General features: G+C 46.3%; 1 protein-coding gene across 1 annotated transcript in view; it reads left to right on the top strand.

The window, feature by feature from the left end:
• The window catches only part of FAM163A (family with sequence similarity 163 member A), a 111,835-nt gene extending 100,810 nt beyond the window's left edge, over positions 1-11,025 (top strand). The window contains exons 4-5 of the mRNA XM_081865189.1: positions 6,334-6,448; positions 9,374-11,025. Of these exons, the coding sequence (XP_081721315.1) occupies positions 6,356-6,448; positions 9,374-9,781 (501 nt within the window). The 5' untranslated portion in view covers positions 6,334-6,355 and the 3' untranslated portion in view covers positions 9,782-11,025. The remainder of the gene's footprint in view (positions 1-6,333; positions 6,449-9,373) is intronic.
• Positions 11,026-20,140: the final 9,115 nt, after the last annotated feature.

The raw sequence follows: 20,140 nt of genomic DNA, 5'->3' as shown, positions 1-20,140 counted from the left end.
GTTCAAATATGGCATGGTCTTGTGCCCCTTTGCCTCAGTTGGCTTTGCCCCTCAAGACTGTCCAATCAGACTGCAGCTGGAGACTTATTGTAGTAGTGACAGCAACTCTGCTAATTTTCCTGTTGTTTCAGAGTATCCCTTTCACCCAGCTTTAGTTTAATCACCTCTTGTCTCAGGTAATTTGTCCCACTGCAGATAACAGACACGAAAATAAGGGATCAGCAGCCAAAATAAGGGATCAACAATTACTTTGATAAAATACATATTTTGTTGCATGCAAATGGCTTTAGATACCTATTAGATCCATAAATTACCATATAGCATATATTCAACACAAAAAACAGCAACAGTTTGTTGTTGACAAAGGACAGTTGGACATAGAAAGGGCCCCATTACCTTCAGTAGCTTATTTAAGGGACATCATCAATAAGGGACAGCAGCAGGACATGGCGCTGGGATAAGGGACTGTCCCGCCAAATAAGGGACACTTGACAGCTATGCACTGTTTTAGGCTGGCAGAACCAGCCCTCCCTGCGAATGATGCTGAGGAAATGATGCTGAATGATCAGGAGGGCAGGTAGGAATGTGATCTCCCTCATCCACCTCTCACAGGGCCGGCCAGCCACCTGCCTGCCTTGACTGACTGGCTCATAGCCAGCCAACACAGCCACAGTCTAGGGCGTGTCATTTGAGGGGCTGAAACTTAATCTTTGCAAATTTCTTCAGTCTTAAAAATATGCTCTGGGGCATGAGGAATGCAAATCTTCTGTTGATTTTTTGTGTGACTGGACAACGTTTAGCTCAGTAGGTTTAGGTTTGATGAAGAAGCACACAAAAAAACCCAAGAATGTTAATTTTACCTTCTAAAAATGCCATACTAAATAAGAATATGAATCTATAACTGCAATCACATTTGATATTTAATATGCAATTTTACACAGATGCGACTTACCAAGCAAAACCAAATTACGTTAATTTAACCAAAATATCTTTTGAATTCTCAAGTCATGTTGCAACTTTCTGGTACCCCTCATTATTGGAAGTTGAAATGTTCAATATGCCCCACCGCACTGCTCCCTGCTAATGCCCTCTTCCTCCTGCGTTCCTCCTTGTGCACCTGAAAAGGTAACAGAGGCATGGATGCCTCATTCCTCTCTCTGAGAAAGTGATCCTCTGACTATTCTTCCTCAAAGTGAGGCATTGAAGGCAAAGTCACCTGGAGAGCAGCTGGGCTGCTGCCAATTTGGTGCAATGGCAGGAAATAGCTTTATAAAATAATCATAAAACTTTCAAGTTATTTATGAACGATAAGCATTTTAGTCCCGTTTCTGTTGTGTGGCATGAAGGCTCATAGTTCAAAACTGGATGAGGCAATTAGGTAAAGGTAAAGGGACCCCTGACCATTAGGTCCTGTCGTGGCCGACTCTGGGGTTGCGGCGCTCATCTCGTTTTACTGGCCAAGGGAGCCGGCGTACAGCTTCCAGGTCATGTGGTCAGCATGACTAAGCCGCTTCTGGCGAACCAGAGCAGCGCACAAAAACGCCGTTTACCTTTCCGACAGAGTGGTACCTATTTATCTACTTGCACTTTTATGTGCTTTCGAACTGCTAGGTTGGCAGGAGCTGGGACTGAGCAATGGGAGCTCACCCTGTCGTGGGGATTCAAACCATCGACCTTCTGATCGGCAAGTCCTAGGCTCTGTGGTTTAACCCACTGCGCCACCCACGTCCCTACAGCGCCACCCACATCCCTTCCCTTAAAAAAAAAAAGTTCAAAAATGTGTGCTCTGTTCTCCTCCCAAGAAATTACTCTTTATTGGAAAAAGCCATATGCCTGCTGTTTTCCAATGGAAGAGCAATGTTTGAGATCTCTAGATGCAACCCAACATTGAGAACAACCCCTGACATAGTCTGTTGAAAGCCACATGCTACCAAGGCAGTAGTATAAAATCTGTATTTAGTTTTGGAGAATCTTTATCTTGCCATTTCAAGACTCTTTGGATTTGTCCCTGGAGTATCTAGAAGATAAGGGACTGACCATTCCAGGAAGCAAGCCCCAGATCCAGAGCTCTTGCAGAGGAAAATCAAATACTGCGAGATGTTTAGTTTGTTTTGTAACAGATTGATTGAGGAATCAATACAAACTTTCATTTGCTTTGGCTTTTAATGAGACTGATGTGCTGTGCCTCAGCTGTTCTTTTAATTAGGAATAAAGGCATTACACAACCCGCAACTCAATGGAATAACAGACTAGCTGCTAGAATGGGGGTGTTTGAATCTGATCCTCAACGTCGTGAGAGCTAAAAGTCATCTTTAATGTTTCCTTTTAAATTCCCAATTCCAGCAGCACCCCAGAACCGCTACCACACTAGACAGACTAACAGTGTGTTTAACTCTTGAACCCACAGATTACCGTATTTTTCGCCCTATAAGACGCACTTTTTCCCCTCCAAAAATGAAGGGGAAATGTGTGTGCGTCCTATGGGGTGAATGCAGGCTTTCGCTGAAGCTTGGAGAGCGAGAGGGGTCGGTGTGCACTCCAGGCTTCAGGAAGACATCCGCAGCCTAGGCAGCCCTGCGGGAGTTCCCGCAGGGCTGTCTAGGCTGCGGATAGCAGCCTGCTTCCCGGAGCGCCAAGCGCGCTGAAACCAGAGCGCCCGGCGCTTCGGGAACACATCCGCAGCCTAGGCAGCCTTGCGGGAGTTCCCAAAGGGCTGTCTAGGCTGCGGATAGCAGCCTGCTTCCCGGTGCAAGGGACGCCCTGAATCAGAGCGCCCCTCGCGCCGAGCAGACATCCGCAGCATGGCGAGCCCTGCAGGAGTTCCCCCAGGGCTCCCCACGCTGCGGATAGCAGCCTGCCGCCCGGCACCAGGGGCGCCCTGAAGCAGAGCGCCCCTTGTGCCGGGCAGACATCTGCAGCGTGGGGAGCCCTGCAGGAGTTCCCCGCAGAGCTCCCCTCGCTGTCGATAGCAGCCTGCCGCCCGGCACGAGAGGCGCCCTGAAGCAGAGTGCCCCTCGCGCCAGGCAGACATCCGCAGCGTGGGGAGCCCTGCAGGAGTTTCCCGCAGGGCTCCCCACGCTGCGGATAGCAGCCTGCCGCCCGGCGGGCAAGGCACACTGAAGCAGAGCACCCCGCGCGCCGGGCAGACATCGGCCAGCACCACAAGCTCGGGGGACAGCATGGAGGTGCAGCGCCGCCATCCCGCTGTTCCTCAACCTGGTTCGGTTTCCCCGACCTGGTTTTTGGGGGGGAGGAAATTTTTTTCCCTTTATTTCCCCCCCCCCAAAAAAAACTAGGTGCGTCCTATGGGACGGAGCGTCCTATGGGACGAAAAATACGGTAAATGTGGCTCTCGCTGGTGAGAACTTGATTCATCAGTGAAGCTTCAATAGATTAATCAACTGACTAAACTGGTTCAGCCCACTACCTTTCTAAAATCCTATTTAAATGTAATTTTAAAAAGCCATTTTTAAAATAAGTAACAACATAAGACAATAACAGTAGAGAACAGCAGCAATACTTGGAGACATCAGGGCAAGAGTGGGAAGATTTCATGCTTGTCTGATCTTTTGTTGTTGTTTAGTCGTTTAGTCGTGTCCGCCTCTTCGTGACCCCCTGGACCAGAGTACGCCAGGCACTCCTGTCTTCCACTGCCTACCGCAGTTTGGTCAGACTCATGTTCGTAGCTTCAAGAACACTATCCCACCATCTCATCCTCTGCTGTCCTCTTCTCCTTGTGCCCTCCATCTTTCCCAACATCAGGGTCTTTTCCAGGGAGTCTTCTCTTCTCATGAGGTGGCCAAAGTATTGGAAACTCAGCTTCAGGATCTGTCCTTCCAGTGAGCACTCAGGGCTGATTTCCTTCAGAATGGATAGGTTTGATCTTCTTGCAGTCCATGGGACTCTCAAGAGTCTCCTCCAGCACCAGAATTCAAAAGCAGGCATCTCTTAATTTCGTGACTGCTGTCACCATCTGCAGTGATCATGGAGCCCAAGAAAGTAAAATCTCTCACTGCCTCCATTTCTTCCCCTTCTATTTGCCAGGAGGTGATGGGACCAGTGGCCATGATCTTCGTTTTTTTGATGTTGAGCTTCAGACCATATTTTGCGCTCTCCTCTTTCACCCTCATTAAAAGGTTGTTTAATTCCTCCTCACTTTCTGCCATCAAGGTTGTGTCATCTGCATATCTGAGGTTGTTGATATTTCTTCCGGCAATCTTAATTCTGGCTAGGGATTCATCCAGCCCAGCCTTTTGCATGATGAATTCTGCATATAAGTTAAATAAGCAGGGAGACAATATTCAGCCTGATCTACTTTGGCTTTTTTACTAGCACCCCAAGGCCAACGAAGGAGGAGTAAAGGAGACTCAGGGTGCTTCCATAATGTTTCTGTTTTCGAGTGGGATTCAGTCACATGTCTGCAAAATTTGGTTGCATAGCTGTAGTTGACCGGGATGTCTTGCACAACAGATCCACATCCCCCGAGGGAAAGTGATGGGGAAATGCACAGGGAAGTGTGGGAGGACACTGGAAGCAACATCATTTAACCTGCCCACAAACAGATCAGAATGAATGCTCATTAAATAGTCAATGTCATCTACCGTATTTTTCGCTCTATAAGATGCACCCGACCACAAGACGCACCTAGTTTTTGGAGGAGGAAAACAAGAAAAAAAATTATGTGCAATGAAAGCAGCAATCCTTCTTGCTGTTCTTGCTCTGTGATAGCTGCGCAGTCTGCATTCACTCCGTAAGACGCACACACATTTCCCCTTACTTTTTAGGAGGGAAAAAGTGAGTCTTATAGAGCAAAAAATACGGTAATTCCCCGCAGACAAGATAGTGAAATAGCGCCAAGCACACAGTCTGAGCTTGTAGTGAGCAAGCTCAGGCATGTCCTCCCTTGGTGAGTTCACTTAGTGAAATAGAATGGACCAAATTCCTAACTGTAAAGCGAACTATTGCAGTCAAATAAAAAAATTATATCAAAAACGTACAATCTACTCCTTGAGTGGGAATTGAAAGATGAAGTAATAAAAGAAACAACGATAAAGGGGTCACAAGATTTGGGCAAGACAATACATTTAGATAGGTGGGGGGAATTATAAATTTCACAGCTTGTTATTTGAAAAGAGAAAATATAATGAAAATGTGTTATCGTTGGTACCTCACCCCAGTCAAATTGGCAAACATCTATAAAAAATATTCAATCCTTTGTTGGAGATGTAAAGCAGAGGTGGGAGCAATGCATCATATGTGGTGGGGGTGTAAGGTGATTAAACAATTTTGGACCAAGATACAGGAAGAGTTGAAAAGAATATTTAAAAGTACAATTCTTAAAAAACAGATGCATATCTGATAGGCTTGATAACCAATGATATCCCCAAAGATAAAAAGAATATATACCTCTATGTGACAGCAGCAGCTAGATTAGTAGTGGCAAAAAAAATGGAAAGCAGGAAAAAATACCAGAATTATGAGAATGGAGATTTAAGATCGGTGAATTTATGGAGATGGCAAAATTAACGGCATCAATTAGGGGCTGCCCCAAGCAAAAAATTAAGAGAGAGTGGGAGTGTGTAGAGATATATATGAAAAAAGATGGACATGGAAATTAAGTTTAACATAAACGTAAAAGAAAAGACTCACAAGGATACAAGATGATATTATAAAGGATATGACTATTAAGTATAAATAACTGCTAACACAACAAGAAACCATAATACAAATGCCAATAAGATCTCACATGGGTGAGGGGAAGGCAGGGGGGAGGGAAGCAGAGGGTGGTATTTGGAAAATTATTGAGAATGTGATATAAAAGCAAAATGATTGTGTTTGTAATTTGAATTACTTTGAATGATTGTGGTCCGTCCCCCCGCCCAGTTTTTACTTCTTTTTCGAACCAAGGAGGAAACATAACTTCCTTCCAGGTGAGGAATGTGAACTAGCTGAGTCTAGGAATACAGTTCTATGATCTTAACCCCTTCATGCATTAAGTAGCACTAACCTTTCTAGTTATATTTGACTGCAATTTCCCACAATTCAGAGGCATATGGTCTCCAATAGGGGAGGCAAAACACAGCCAGCATGACAAGTAACTTCTGAGGATGTCTCTGAGCACATTTTGAAGTGAAGAGTCCACTCCTGGTTACCCTAAGCTTTCTTTATTTTAGCAGTCTTGGAGGGGAAAGCCAGTATAATTGTTGCTGAAGAATTTTAGATCTACGGCAAACCACCCAGAGATCTACTAGTTGTATACCTCAATCTTACCTTCTGCCTCCCCTTGCTATAGGGATTCTGAATTATTACTAGTTATCTTTGTTGCTCTTCTAGAGTTTGATGGAGAATCGGTCGGATGACAGCAGGAACTGTTGTAATCACTGGAGGAATACTAGCGACAGTGATCTTACTGTGTATCATTGCTGTTCTGTGCTATTGTAGGCTACAGGTAAGAATCTATGCTTTTATGGGTTGTTTTGCTTCTGCGTCCAAAGAAAGCTTCACATTTTAGGCAAGAAACAACTCTACTGCAGTATTTCAAATCTATTCGTTCAGGTTGCAATCCTGTGAGTAAACGCCACGGAAAATAGTAGTACTTGTTTCCGAGTCAACACACATAGGATTGTTCTGTTAGCAATTTTTGCAGGAGTCCTGTAAAGTAGGTCAGTATTATCCCCATATTACAGGTGGCTAAGGTTCAGAGAAAGCATCTTGGTCAAAGGGCACGTGGGTGAGATGACAGTTGAATAAGGGCCTTCCCAGGTCGCAATTCACACTCTCAGCCACCATCAGGGCTGGTCAGACAATTGTGCTAAGTTCAAAGAACCTCGTTCCAGTTATGGGTGGGGTGGAAGGCAGATGTGGGAGGGGCAAAAATCAGAGGAAGGAATTAAGTAATGTAACACAATATGAAGTGAATAAGAAAGAAAAATTTCCTCCAGCGGAACAATTTAAAGCAAACCAAAATAAATTAGAATAAAAACAAGTATTTTATGGTACTTATCTCTGGTAGAGAGCTATCTGTCTCTATTTTTGTTTTATGTATTTTTTTTTAATTACAAGAAAACATTGTTGACAATGCAGGTCTTTGCAAGACTGTCATCTTAATAATAATACAGTACACAACACTACCAAACTATGCAACACTATAAACTACTGCTTCATTCAGTCCAGAATGTTTCTCCAAATCTCTTTGCAGAAGTCAAAAGGCATTATATATTAATTGGCATCTTCTGTATACATGCATAATTAACATATAGAACATTTAGACCTATAAACGTTGCCATTCATTTTCGCACATAAACTTATGCAGAGGACCTTTCGCCTCTCCCATTCAGAATGGAAGGAACCTCGGTATGCTCAAGTCAAGGCCTGCCATTTTGTCCTGCATGGTGAATCTTTGCCCTCAAATGCAGAAACGCCACATGTGCAACGCATATTTCCTTCCTTCCTTCCTTCCTTCCTTCCTTCCTTCCTTCCTTCCTTCCTTCCTTCCTTCCCTCCCTTCCTTCCTTCCCTTCCTTCCTTCCCTCCCTTCCTTCCTTCCTTCCTTCCTTCCTTCCTTCCTTCCTTCCTTCCTTCCCACAAACTCACGTTCACAGACCCCTCTCAAAACCTCTTCTGGCAGTATTCTAGACCCACAGAGCTCACAGCCTGCAGTTGTCTTAAGCCTCTGTGCATTGATCTCTCCTACTGCCCTCTCCACCACACTCTGAGCCCCCAGCGGCATCTCAGTGGCGGGAGAACAAAGGGAAGGTGCCTGGCAACTGGCCAAACTTCTGTGCCCAAGAAGGGGTTTTAATTTCCCATGCCTGGTGTTATAAGAAAAAAACCTCTTAATTCCCTTATGGGATACCCAAGAGCCCGTATAGAGTCCTTATGGAGGTTCTCTATCGGTAGGAGAAAATAACAGAGGCCAACTAGAGAATATTGAGAAGCAAAGCAGCTAGTAAGCCTGATCTTAGCAGGGACACGGGTGGCGCTGTGGGTTAAACCACAGAGCCTAGGACTTGCCGATCAGAAGGTCGTGGTTCGAATCCCCGCAACGGGGTGAGCTCCCGTTGCTCGGTCCCTGCTCCTGCCAACCTAGCAGTTCGAAAGCACTTCAAGTGCAAGTAGATAAATAGGTACCGCTCCGGCGGGAAGGTAAACAGCGTTTCCAGGCACTGCTCTGGTTCGCCAGAAGCGGCTTAGTCATGCTGGCCACATGACCCGGAAGCTGTACGCCGGCTCCCTCAGCCAATAAAGCGAGATGAGCACCGCAACCCCAGAGTCGGCCATGACTGGACCTAATGGTCAGGGGTCCCTTTACCTTTACCTTTAAGCCTGATCTTTATCAAACTGTTGCAACAGGGTCCCCACTCCCCACATGCAGGAGGAAGGAGGAACCCAGAACCTTGGAGTGCAAGCTCTTATATAGACTTTTGAAATTGCCCATCCTGGAGCCCAAGACCGCCCCCCCCCCGAAACATCACACATACATCACAGAAGAAGGCGGTCAACAACAGAGGAGGCGGTCTACAGCAGAAATCCTGTTTGCCAGGGTACCTGATAATGGTCACTGGTTGTATTACCTGGGCATCCTGGCCATTCTTTTGTGATGGTAAATACTCAGTTCCTGAATCCAGGTCACAGGCTCACCCTATTCATACACAGATACCCCTTAAGACAGGATTTGTGAGCAAAGAGACAATGGGGAGGTTTCCCCATTTCCTTAGAGAAAAATTTGAGGTCAATTTGGGAGAGTCAAAATGGTTTCAGGGCTATTTTCCTGTACTCTTTCAGACTCGTGGTTTATATATTTACGTATGTGTTTGCCTGGTACATTTATGAACATTTATTTTATATCTTACCTTATAATTCTCATAACACCTGGCATCGTTGAGTGCCCGGTGAGAGGGTTTGCCCAAAACAGCCTCATGGGCTCAACAGAGAGGCTATGGTGGCCACCACTATACTAAAGGTAAAGGGACCCCTGATCATTAAGTCCAGTCATGGCCGACTCTGGGGTTGCGGTGCTCATCTCGCTTTATTGGCCAAGGGAGCTGGTGTACAGCTTCCAGGTCATGTGGCCAGCATGACTAAGCCGCTTCTGGCGAACCAGAGCAGCGCACGAAAATGCCGTTTACCTTCCCGCCGGAGTGGTACCTATTTATCTACTTGCACTTTGACTTGCTTTCGAACTGCTAGGTTGGCAGGAGCAGGGACCGAGCAATGGGAGCTCACCCCGTCACGGGAATTCGAACTTCCTAACCACAGTGGTTTAACCCACAGCGCCACTATACTAAAGACATGTTAAGCATTCTTATATATTTAAAAGCGCTTTTGTTTTTGCGTGTGTCACCTAACCCCAGTTCTTTCCCTCCTGCTTTAGTATTATTGCTGCAAGAAAGATGACACTGATGAAGAGGAAGAGGAGGAAGAGGAGGAGGAGCAGGAGGAGACTGACCTTCCTTCACACTCGCACTATGCCATGTGCAACGCTTGCAACTCTCGCATCATGGACGGGCAGGGCAACTCCTCTTTCCCGCCCCATGAGATTAACAAGCCAGGCAATCGGAACCATTGCCCGACCTGCTCCCCCTACGGCTCCCCCTTTTACATACGGACCGCTGACCTGGTGCGTAACGGGGGCGAGAGGATCACCTACATGCCTACATGCTGCAAAGAAATGGGGCTGCCCCTCAAAATGGCTGGCCTCCAGAGTTTCCCGGTGACCCATCACCATTGCATCATCCACGAGACCTTTCCCAACTCGAGGGCTTTCAGTACAGAAGTCTGATCACAATCGGTTACGGCCGTAGGGTGCTTCGGTTTGATCCCCTTGGGGCAGTGGGGATTGCTACGGAAACCTTTCAACGAAAATGGAACATGCATCCAAGACCCAACATTGTTCTTGATCGTCGCTGCAAGGCTCTTCTTATTAAGAGGGAAAGTGGTGACATTGCGCCCAAGACATTGAACTTGGCGGTTTTTGAACCTGCAAACAGTGTTGGGTCCACTGAAGGGTCTTGTCTAAGGAGGGCTATGTACAGTACAAACTAACTTGTATTTAAACACTCTTCCAGGTCCACCCTGACCCCCACAAACATATTTGGTGTCTACCTGTAGAAAACCCTATTTGTCTGTCTCTCTCTCTCTCCAAAGCAATAGCCACTGGTCTCCCTTGACAGGTAATATGAGTGCATACTAAGTCAGACAACACACCATTTATTGTACACTGTCCTATCCAGTAAAGATGGTGGCATTAGCGAGAAGGATGACAAAATCCTTGCTAAACTCACTTCCAGTGCTCCTGTTCATTGGAAGTAGAGAGGAGGAAAACAAATAAATGGAATTAATATCCTTGTAATATAATAGTTACAAACGGAATGCTATTCTCTGTACTAGAATGTAAAAATAGGTGAACCATTCTCTGCTTATTACACAAACACACACAGACACACAGACACACACACAAGCACGTAATATGCAAAAGATAAAGGAAAGGAACTGGGAGATTGGGAAGTGGTGCAATTACTAGCATTCTGCATTTGGGTGGCTTTTCTATTGCAAAAAAAGAGACTCTGTTCTCTCAATTTCCTTAACTCTCACAGGCTTTCATAGAAATGATAAGTTCTGACATCCACAAACTGCACCACTGAGGAGTTAGTGGCCTCTCGTCCACCTCCCTTTCCCTAGTATTCAAAGCCCATGTTTAGGGCAGCCTCCTGATACACCTTTGATGAAACTGCAAAATATAATATTTTTTTATAAATAAGTCCTGATATGGAATGTGGAGGATGACTACAAACCGTGTTTCACAAGGCTAAGAAGGGCCATGGGTTGAAAGCTAAGGCCAAGCTTGAGAGTTTCGTGGAATTTGCAAGACAATATCTTACGCCTCTTTAAAAAGAACTCTGGATCTGCGGAAGGATTTGTACTGGGTTGAGTTATGGATTTGTTTCTCTTACAATGTTTGCAATTTCACCCTTTGTTATTTGTCAAGTGTTGTTTCTGTATTTGAATTACTAAGGGCTCGATCCGCCCGGGAGGGTCTCTCAGGGTCCTCCGTCACCAGCTTTGCATGGAAGGTGTCTCAGTTTGCCAGTTTTTCCAGCTGTTTGGACCCTGCCCAGCTGAATAAGCACAATGGTCCACTGCCCTTGAGCGCTTAAATGTTGGCTCTCATCATTTATAGCACATTGAAAGCACAAGGTTTCACCTAAAGGATCCTGGGAACTGTAGCTTACCCATCACAGAGCCACAACCCCCTACACCCTTAACAAGCTACAGTTTCCAGGATTCTCGGGAAGAAATGATGCACTTTCAGTGTATAGTGTGTAAGTGAGATGGGCATGATCTGGAATCTGGATGGTAGCACTTCACCCTGATAACCACGGCTCACTGGTGATAAAATATTTTCTAGATGGCCACTTCAGATTGCATATAGACCTAGCATGTCAGCGGGAAGCTTTCGTTCCAAGCAAACGCTTTCTCATGCAAAAACTGCTTGCGTACAGAAAACAAGCATGTTAGGGAAGGGGAAGGAGTACAGCACACACATTGCAACCACAAGGTCCCAGATTCAATGCCTGTCATCTCCAGATAGGGCTGGAAAAGTCTCCTGTCTAAAACCCTGGAGAACAGCTTCCGTTCAGTAGAGACAATGCTGGACTTTTCAGGATCTGACACAGATGATGAGCTGAGTTAGGATAAGATAGCTTTCCGAGTTCCTAACCAGAAGACTAGGTTTTCTAAAAAATCCTTTCCAATGTAAGAAGTCCCTGCCCACGGAAAACTAGTTCTGCAATATAAGAATATTTTTGGAACAGTCATACCACCGCCTACTTGCATACTGAAGCGGTAACGATTCTAACACCCAATGAGCTCTTTTTAGAGTTTCTACACAAGTGGGAGTTTTGATGTATAAAACTGGCAGCTTCCATATGCGGGAGAAGTCTCTTGGACTTCTATATGCAAATATGCCCAAACCAAGGTTTGGGTGAAACACTAACATTGGCAGCATGGTAGGTAACTGGAAAGGGGACGCAGGTAGCTCTGTGGGTTAAACCACAGAACCTAGGACTTGCCGATCAGAAGGTTGGCGGTTCGAATCCCCGCGGTGGGGTGAGCTCCCGTTCCTCGGTCTCTGCTCCTGCCAACCTAGCAGTTCGAAAACATGTCAAAGTGCAAGTAGATAAATAGGTACCACTCCGGCGGGAAGGTAAACAGCGTTTCCGTGCACTGCTCTGGTTCGCCAGAAGCGGCTTAGTCATGCTGGTCACACGACCCGGAAGCTGTACGCCGGCTCCCTCGGCCAATAAAGTGAGATGAGCGCCACAATCCCAGAGTCAGCCATGACTGGACGTAATGGTCAGGGGTCCCTTTACCTTTACCTAGGTAGCTGGAAAGACTGAAGTGAGTGTGAGAGTGAGAGATTGGGCTGGATGGATGGACGGACGGGGAGCAGCATTACCCTCCTTCACCGCTTTTGCGTTCCCAATCGTACTGGGTGTGTTCTGCTGGCCACATATCCCCTCCTCCCTCCCAAACTTCAGTCCCTAGAACAGTGGTCCCCAATTGGGTAAGTACAGCAAACCCTCTGCTTTACAAAAGGCAAGCTATGGACCCCTACTTTTGAAAAGTTTTCTCTCTCTATGGTGGTTTTCATGATGTGAATAATGCCACGGACCACCTGAGTGGGTTACGTGGACCCCCTGAGATGTGCAGACCACAAATTGGGATTGTGCGGCTTCCCACAATCTCTTGATCAAGGATGCATTTGTCAAAGCAAAGCAGTTTTCTGGGCTTGTCTGAAGTTCAGGGGTGCGAGAAGAGGCACCCAGCAAAGACCTTGCCCGTCTTAATTTCTCAGAGGCATATTAACATATGCAAATGCCATGTGAAAGAATTGTGCCCTGGGCCTTGTGTGGGGCCCCTTTAAGTACCTACTGACATCTCTGCATATACTGTACTCCAGGCATAGGCAAACTCGGCCCTCCAGATGTTTGGGACTACAATTCCTACCATCCCTGACCACTGGTCCTGTTAGTTAGGGATGATGGGAATTGTAGTCCCAAACATCTGGAGGGCCGCAGTTTGCCTATGCCTGCTGTACTCGTAGCAAGCTCAGGGGTGCGGGGGGGGGTTGTTTAGATTTTTGAGACACTTGAGACAAGAATTACATAACATTCACAACCTGGTTACACAGAGTTGCTTGTCTGGAGAGCCTGGTGTGGAGTGAAAGCAACCATTTCACCCAGAAGTCAGTCCCATTGCCTCAGCTGGGATTTACTATCAGGAAATGTGCATGGTGTTGCAGCCTCATTCTGCTTTAGCAAAACATGCCAAAATCTTTTGGCACTTGTAAGACATAAAATGTATTGGGGTCCTGAGCTTTGAGCTTGTTTCATCAGATCCCTGCAGAGGTCTAGAACGGGTTGCAGTGGGCGGTGGGGGGGGGGGTTAGCAAATGCGCAAACAAGAGCCTCAAATGTACATTTAGAGTGACATGTGATCTGTCCTAAAACAACCTGCTAATTTTGCAAATCCACCCAACTGGGTTATATACAGCTTTGTGAGCTGTCAACAGTTCTTGGAACCTGCAAACCATCTGAGGACTCACTGAACTTCCTCTGTGGAGAGTTTTTTACACACACTCCACACTTCACACTGCATCTTTCCTTGTTGGAAAAATAGGCACAATCCAGCAAATGTTAGTCATTACTAACACCCAGAAAAATGAGGTGGTTAACTGGGCCATGCCGCCAGTCTGCACTGGAAGGATGCAATTTTAATATGTCCCTGTTTTATTTTGTTTTAAACCTGCACTCCAGGAGAAAAGTAACCTGGCAAGGAGATAGGCTTTATCTTAACTAGTTCTACCACCACCTCCTGACTCATACTGAAGGTGTAGCTCCTGCTACATTCCAGTGAAAGCAACACAACGGGACTAACGGAAATCCATTATATACATCGCGCTACATGAAAATGAAAACTGACCCACACATAAAAATGGCTTCCAGTTGGTTTCTGGGTGCGATTCAAAGTTCTCAAACTGACCTATTTGCCCCAAGCCAGCCTTTCTCAACCTGGTGCTGCCCAGATGTTCTGGACTACAAGTCCCATTAGCTCTAGCCAGCATAGCTGATAGGAGTTGCTATTCAAAACATCTGGAGGGCATTAGGTTTGCTAAGGCTGCCTTAAACAGTCTGGGAGGAGGGCTCACCTTCTCCCAGGTGATCCTGCCAATTACATCATTATTGGAGACCTACTTTGGATGTCCTCACCACCGAGGTTGGGTGAGTAGCAAGCAGGGACAAGGCCTTCTCATCTCCTCGAAATGTCCTCTTGGCATCCACTCTCCTTTTTCAGTGCCAAGTAAAAGGCGAATAAGACGACTTTTCTTAAATCACCTTTGCCGCTGTTACTCTGACAGCTTTGTCTGATACTTCATTCCTCAATGGTTGCATTGCTATTATTTTATTTTGTCAGCTTCCTTGAGAAATGTTTTAAATATCTAAATAAGAATCCTCCTTTCATGGTGCACATAAAGGAGAAATTTTTTAGCTTAGCCGTTTCCCTGGTGTGCTAAATTAGCGCATGGTGGGAAGTTCTTGGTTTTTTGAACTAAAATCAGGACAAAACAAGACACACATCCTTCCATTGGTAGCAGGATATGGTACAGTTCACACCCCTCCTATCTCCTGCTGAGTAGTCACATTGCGGTGCCATCAGAATTGCAGCAGCCATCAAGGTACCAAAGGACTGGCATTGCAAGGACAGGAGCTGCAGTTTGGAGCTGCAGTGGTCCAAGTCTTCTCACATTACTAAAAGGAGTGTAGCTGCACAGACTCATCTGCCTTTGTTGTAACATGGATACAGACATTGCTGGACTACAAATTCAATACCTTGCTACGCAAATACAGTTATTACAATACACAAAGCGCAACCGGCTGAATAATAATTACTGTGAACATTTTATTATTTCCTAACGTAAAGGTCTAGCCCAGGATGTGCAACATATACAGTTCATATATATGGTATATGTTGTTGCTGTTTAGTCGTTTAGTCGTGTCTGACTCTTTGTGACCCCCTGGACCAGAGCACGCCAGGCACTCCTGTCTTCCACTGCCTCCCGCAGTTTGGTCAGACTCATGCTGGTAGCTTCGAGAACACTGTCCCACCATCTCGTCCTCTGCCGTCCCCTTCTCCTTGTGCCTTCCATCTTTCCCAACATCAGGGTCTTTTCCAGGGAGCCTTCTCTTCTCATGAGGTGGCCAAAGTATTGAAGCCTCAGCTTCAGGATCTGTCCTTCCAGTGAGCACTCAGGGCTGATTTCCTTCAGAATGGATAGGTTTGATCTTCTTGCAGTCCATGGGACTCTCAAGAGTCTCCTCCAGCACCAGAATTCAAAAGCATCAATTCTTCGGCGATCAGCCTCCTTCATGGTCCAGCTCTTATTTCCTTACATCTTTTCTTATTGTTTCTTCTTGCGAGTTCCTGTATAAAGACCTCAAGGTAACAAGAACAACACAGCTGATGTAGGCTGCTGGCACAAGCTGGCTGGTGCAGCTACAAACAATACGAAAGCCTCAGGATTGTGTTATACAGGAACTCGCAAGAAGAAACGATGAGAAAAGAAGAAATGAATTATCATAGGTTATATACCATATACAGTGGTGCCCCGCAAGACGAATGCCTCGCAAGATGGAAAACTCACTAGACGAAAGAGTTTTCCATTTTGGAGGTGCTTCGCAAAACGAATTTCCTATGGGCTTGCTTCGCAAGACAAAAATGTCTTGCGAGTTCCTGCAGGTTTCCCCCCCCCCCCATTTTCTAAGCCGCTAAGCCGCTAAGCCGCTTATCCGCTTATCCGCTTATACGATAAGCCGATAAGCCGCTAAAAGCCACTAATAGCGCTAATCCGCTAAGCCGTCAATGGGCTTGCTTCGCAAGACGAAAAAACCGCTAGACAAAGAGAATCGCGGAACGGATTCTTTTCATCTTGCGAGGCACCACTGTATATGAACTGCATATGTTGCACACACTGGGCTAAACCTTTCCGTTAGGAAATAATCAATAAATGTTCACAGTTATTATTATTCAGCCTGTTGCACTTCGTGTATTGTTGACTACAACTCCCATCATCCCTGACCACTGGCCATGCAGCTGGGGCTCATGGGAGCTCATGAAGTCCAATAACATCTGGGGGGCGCCATGTTGGCTACCCCGATGCAGCATGTGGATCTCATGGCTACCCAGCATAATGGGAGAAATGGCTGTTAGATAACACATTTCTCACTCAAAGTTCATTGCTTTCAGCAGTATTTAGTGACAACTAATTTCATTTGGGTTGCATCCAATAAAGTTTTCTACTAGTCCTAGGTAGAAAACTGTGGTCAGCGGTTCTTAACAAGTGTACTAGTGGACTAGATGCATGCAGAATTTATTTTGGTCCCCTGGTTACCGGTTTCTACTCGAGCGAGTATTTCTGTGGTAATATCGCTACTGTTTGACCTACATGCCTTAATTTAAATCCTATTTGCAAGGTTTAAGAGAGTTGTCCTGATGCAGAAGGGAAATTTGTGTGCAGTTCTGGGTGGGAATATTCATCATGCTGCTCACCTGATCTCCACCGCAATTAGCTGAGGTATTGGGTGGTGGTGCACATTTTATTTTTATCTTTATTTATTCCAGCTATGTATAAATCACCCAAGCTTCTAAGTGGTTTTCGTCTAGGGCCGCTCACTGCACACAGCAAAGTGCAAACAGGACTGGATTGAGGAGGTTTTTCAAGCCAACTGTTCATGCAGGAACATCAGCCCATTGCAGTAAATATACCGTAGTTTGAGAACAAACTACATTTTTCTTGGAGCATGGTTTAATGAGGCTTAAAACTACTGCCAGGTATTTAAAGATAGGTTCAAACCAGGGCCAAATTGCAACTCGGCCATTGTGACCCCCAACTTCTAGAATTAAAACGAGCCGATATTATGCTAGCCCAAACCCTGTCACAATTTTTGTAGAGAGAAATGATTATTTCGGTGCTGAGTGGCCTTTTGCAGACATATCCCCACCTTGAATTAAAAACTTTCCTTCAAAATCTTTGCAGAACAAAATCCCAATAGCGTCTCCCCTGTATTTGCCATCCTCCCCAATGGAAGTGGGCCCGCTGGGGGCGGGGGGAGGAGGCGGATAGCCCAATATGCACTGCTCCTTGCCTTGTGCTGCCACCCAAACTCCTGAATCCAAACTTGGAGTGTTGACATTCTGCACTGAACATCTCTCCTGGGTGCATCAAGGGTGCTGACCCTGGAAACCTGTTCCCTCCTTGGCACACAGGTAAAACATGGGTGTGTCCTCTTTTCCAAGCCACAGGTGAGGGGGTTTTTTTGTTTTTTTGTTTTTTGCTCAAGGTGCTGATTCCTCCCCCAATCTCCTCCCCTCCCTTCTTCACTGAAGAAAACTACCAACCGTAACCTTTTGCACGGCTTCCGTAGCACATAGAGGAGAGGCAGGGGCAAACAGTATCAATACAAGAAAGTATGACTGAAAGGAGAAGGTCCCGATCCGTTGTTTTTGTACTTCAGAACTGCTGTTTGTCTTCAACGTGTTTCCTTTGTTGCTCAGCAACGGAGCCAGGTTAGAAGTTAAAATGGAAAAAAAACAATAATACAGACTTTGAAATACTAAAGTAGATGTCTGATGTCTTCCATTACGTTTATCCATTTGTCCATTGCTGGATCAAAACCTGCGGCTTGTGGCTGGGACCCCTGGTGATGTACAAAGGGTGGGCCTTCCAGTGGCCAAGCTCCACTCAACCGTCATGGCTTTTCTCAACGAATCTTGGGAACTGGAATTTATTAAGGGTACTGAGAGTTGTACCTCATCAAGCTACAGTGTTCAGAGTGGTTTAACTACCATTCCCTCTTAGCAGGGAACTCCGGGAACTGGAGCTCAGCGAGGGGGACGGGGGGTCTCCTAACAACTCTCAGCACCCTTAACAAACTGTGGTGCCCAAGATTCTTTGGGGGAAGCCATGACTGCTCAAAGTGGTATGATACTGCTTTAAACATATAGTGCAGATGGAGCCAGACTCTGATGCGTTCTTCAGGGTGCCCTGTCAGCTCATCTGAAAGCCAAACCAGCTCCACCAGACTGTAAAACCCTGGCCCCCGAGCCTGTCCTTCAGTTTAAGTAACTCGTCTCATAGGAGAGAATGTGGCACTACCTTCATATTCTCAAAATGAAAGGAAGTATACGAATTCTCAGTGACAATCTACCAGTCTAAGCTCCCCTGCCATTCTGTCCTGTCCCACCTTAGGAATTCAGCCTCCTGTTGGTGTCTTCTGCTGCTCGCTCTTCTAGGTCTTTGTTTCCTATTTTTTAACTGGAAGTGTGCCACTCTGGCCCTCGGGGCAGGCAGACAACTTCCCCGTGGAAATGGAATCTTCACCATTTGTGGCCCTGATGTCTACCTGGGGCTGTGGGTCCTCAGGTATCAGAGTCCTCTTCAGCCACAGAAGGGAAACTTAAGTGTGCAGCATCAACCGCTTTGAGTGTGAACCCTTTGGATAGGCTAGACTTGGTGTAAATACTAAGGGCCTGGCCTCTTCTTGCCTGAGTCAACAGAACCATACTTTTGACCAGGTCTACTTCAATTGCTGGATGCGGGTGGCGCTGTGGGTTAAACCACTGAGCTTAGGGCTTGCCGATCAGAAGGTCGGCAGTTCGAATCCCCGTGACGGGGTGAGCTCCCGTTGCTCGGTCCCTGCTCCTGCCAACCTAGCAGTTCGAAAGCACGTCAAAGTGCAAGTAGACAAATGGGTACTGCTCCGGCGGGAAGGTAAACGGCGTTTCCGTGCGCTGCTCTGGTTCGCCAGAAGCGGCTTAGTCATGCATCTTAAACAGGTAGTGCAGACATGGGCATGGCAAGCTGTGTTGGAGAAAGAAGAAGAAGAAGAAGAAGAAGAAGAAGAAGAGGAGGAGGAGGAGGAGGAGGAGGAGGAGGAGGAGGAGTTTGGATTTGATATCCCACCTTTCACTCCCTTTAAGGAGTCTCAAAGCGGCTAACATTCTCCTTTCCCTTCCTCCCCCACAACAAACACTCTGTGAGGTGAGTGGGGCTGAGAGACTTCAAAGAAGTGTGACTAGCCCAAGGTCACCCAGCAGCTGCATGTGGAGGAGCGGAGACGCGAACCCGGTTCGCCAGATTACGTCAGTACCGCTCTTAACCACTACACCACACTGGCTCTCTATGGCCTTCTCACCTGAGGTTTCCACAAGATCGTCAACCATGTCCTTATCGTCTTACTCCCCTTTGTACAAATTCCCACAAATCTTTCACAGGAATGATGGATAGTGGTAACTGAAAGGCAGAATGCACAGCCTCCGATCTGTGGGGTTGGGATGAATCAATGCTTGCAAAAAAGTGAGGCATTTCTGTAGGGGATCCTTCCAAGTAATATTCTTCAAGAGGCCTCAAAGAGGGATATTAAGCTGCTTGTAGATGCCCTGCGTTCTCCCGATGACCTCTCCCAAGGTCACAGCTTCATCCTTGGAAGAGCCCATCTCAAAAGGCTCATCCTTATCAAGAAGTGTAGTTGCGCATGTCTTGTGCCTGCCTTTGGTGCTAGATATGTCCCCATCATTCCAGGCCGAAATCCCACCCAGCAATTTCACAGAAACATTGGAGAGCTTCTCCCCTCCCCTCAGATTCCCAAGTCAGCCACCTCCCCATTCCTGCTACTTCTTGCCACGGACGGGCCCTTTTCCCACCTACCACAAGTCTCCTCACATTGTGAAAGCACAAGTGTGTTTTTCCCCCCTCTCTCTTTATTGTAAAGTGATTTAAAAAAAGATTTTGTAGATTAATCACAGACAACGTGCTATATCTATAGGATGGAACATTCAAAGCATCCCCCTTCTCTCTCTCCCCTTTTGTTTATTCATGCTGTGACATAACTTTCCTCCAAGCATATGTCTGCACATGAGATTCCTGTGTACCAAGTTCTAAGACTGACGCTGAGCAGAACACTTGATGCACCCTAACCAAAGAATGTTTTTGAGCAATGTGCTGCTTCTCCTGCCCTGCATGGGTTGCGCCTCTCGTCCCCATGAATTCCCAGCTGCCATGCGCAACGCCAGAGGCATCGTA

The sequence above is a fragment of the Podarcis erhardii genome (genome assembly GCF_964252035.2).
Source record: "Podarcis erhardii genome assembly, chromosome: 6".
Classification (NCBI taxonomy): domain Eukaryota; kingdom Metazoa; phylum Chordata; class Lepidosauria; order Squamata; family Lacertidae; genus Podarcis; species Podarcis erhardii.
Note: the sequence above shows the minus strand (reverse complement) of the source record. Positions and strands in the feature narration are given on the sequence as shown.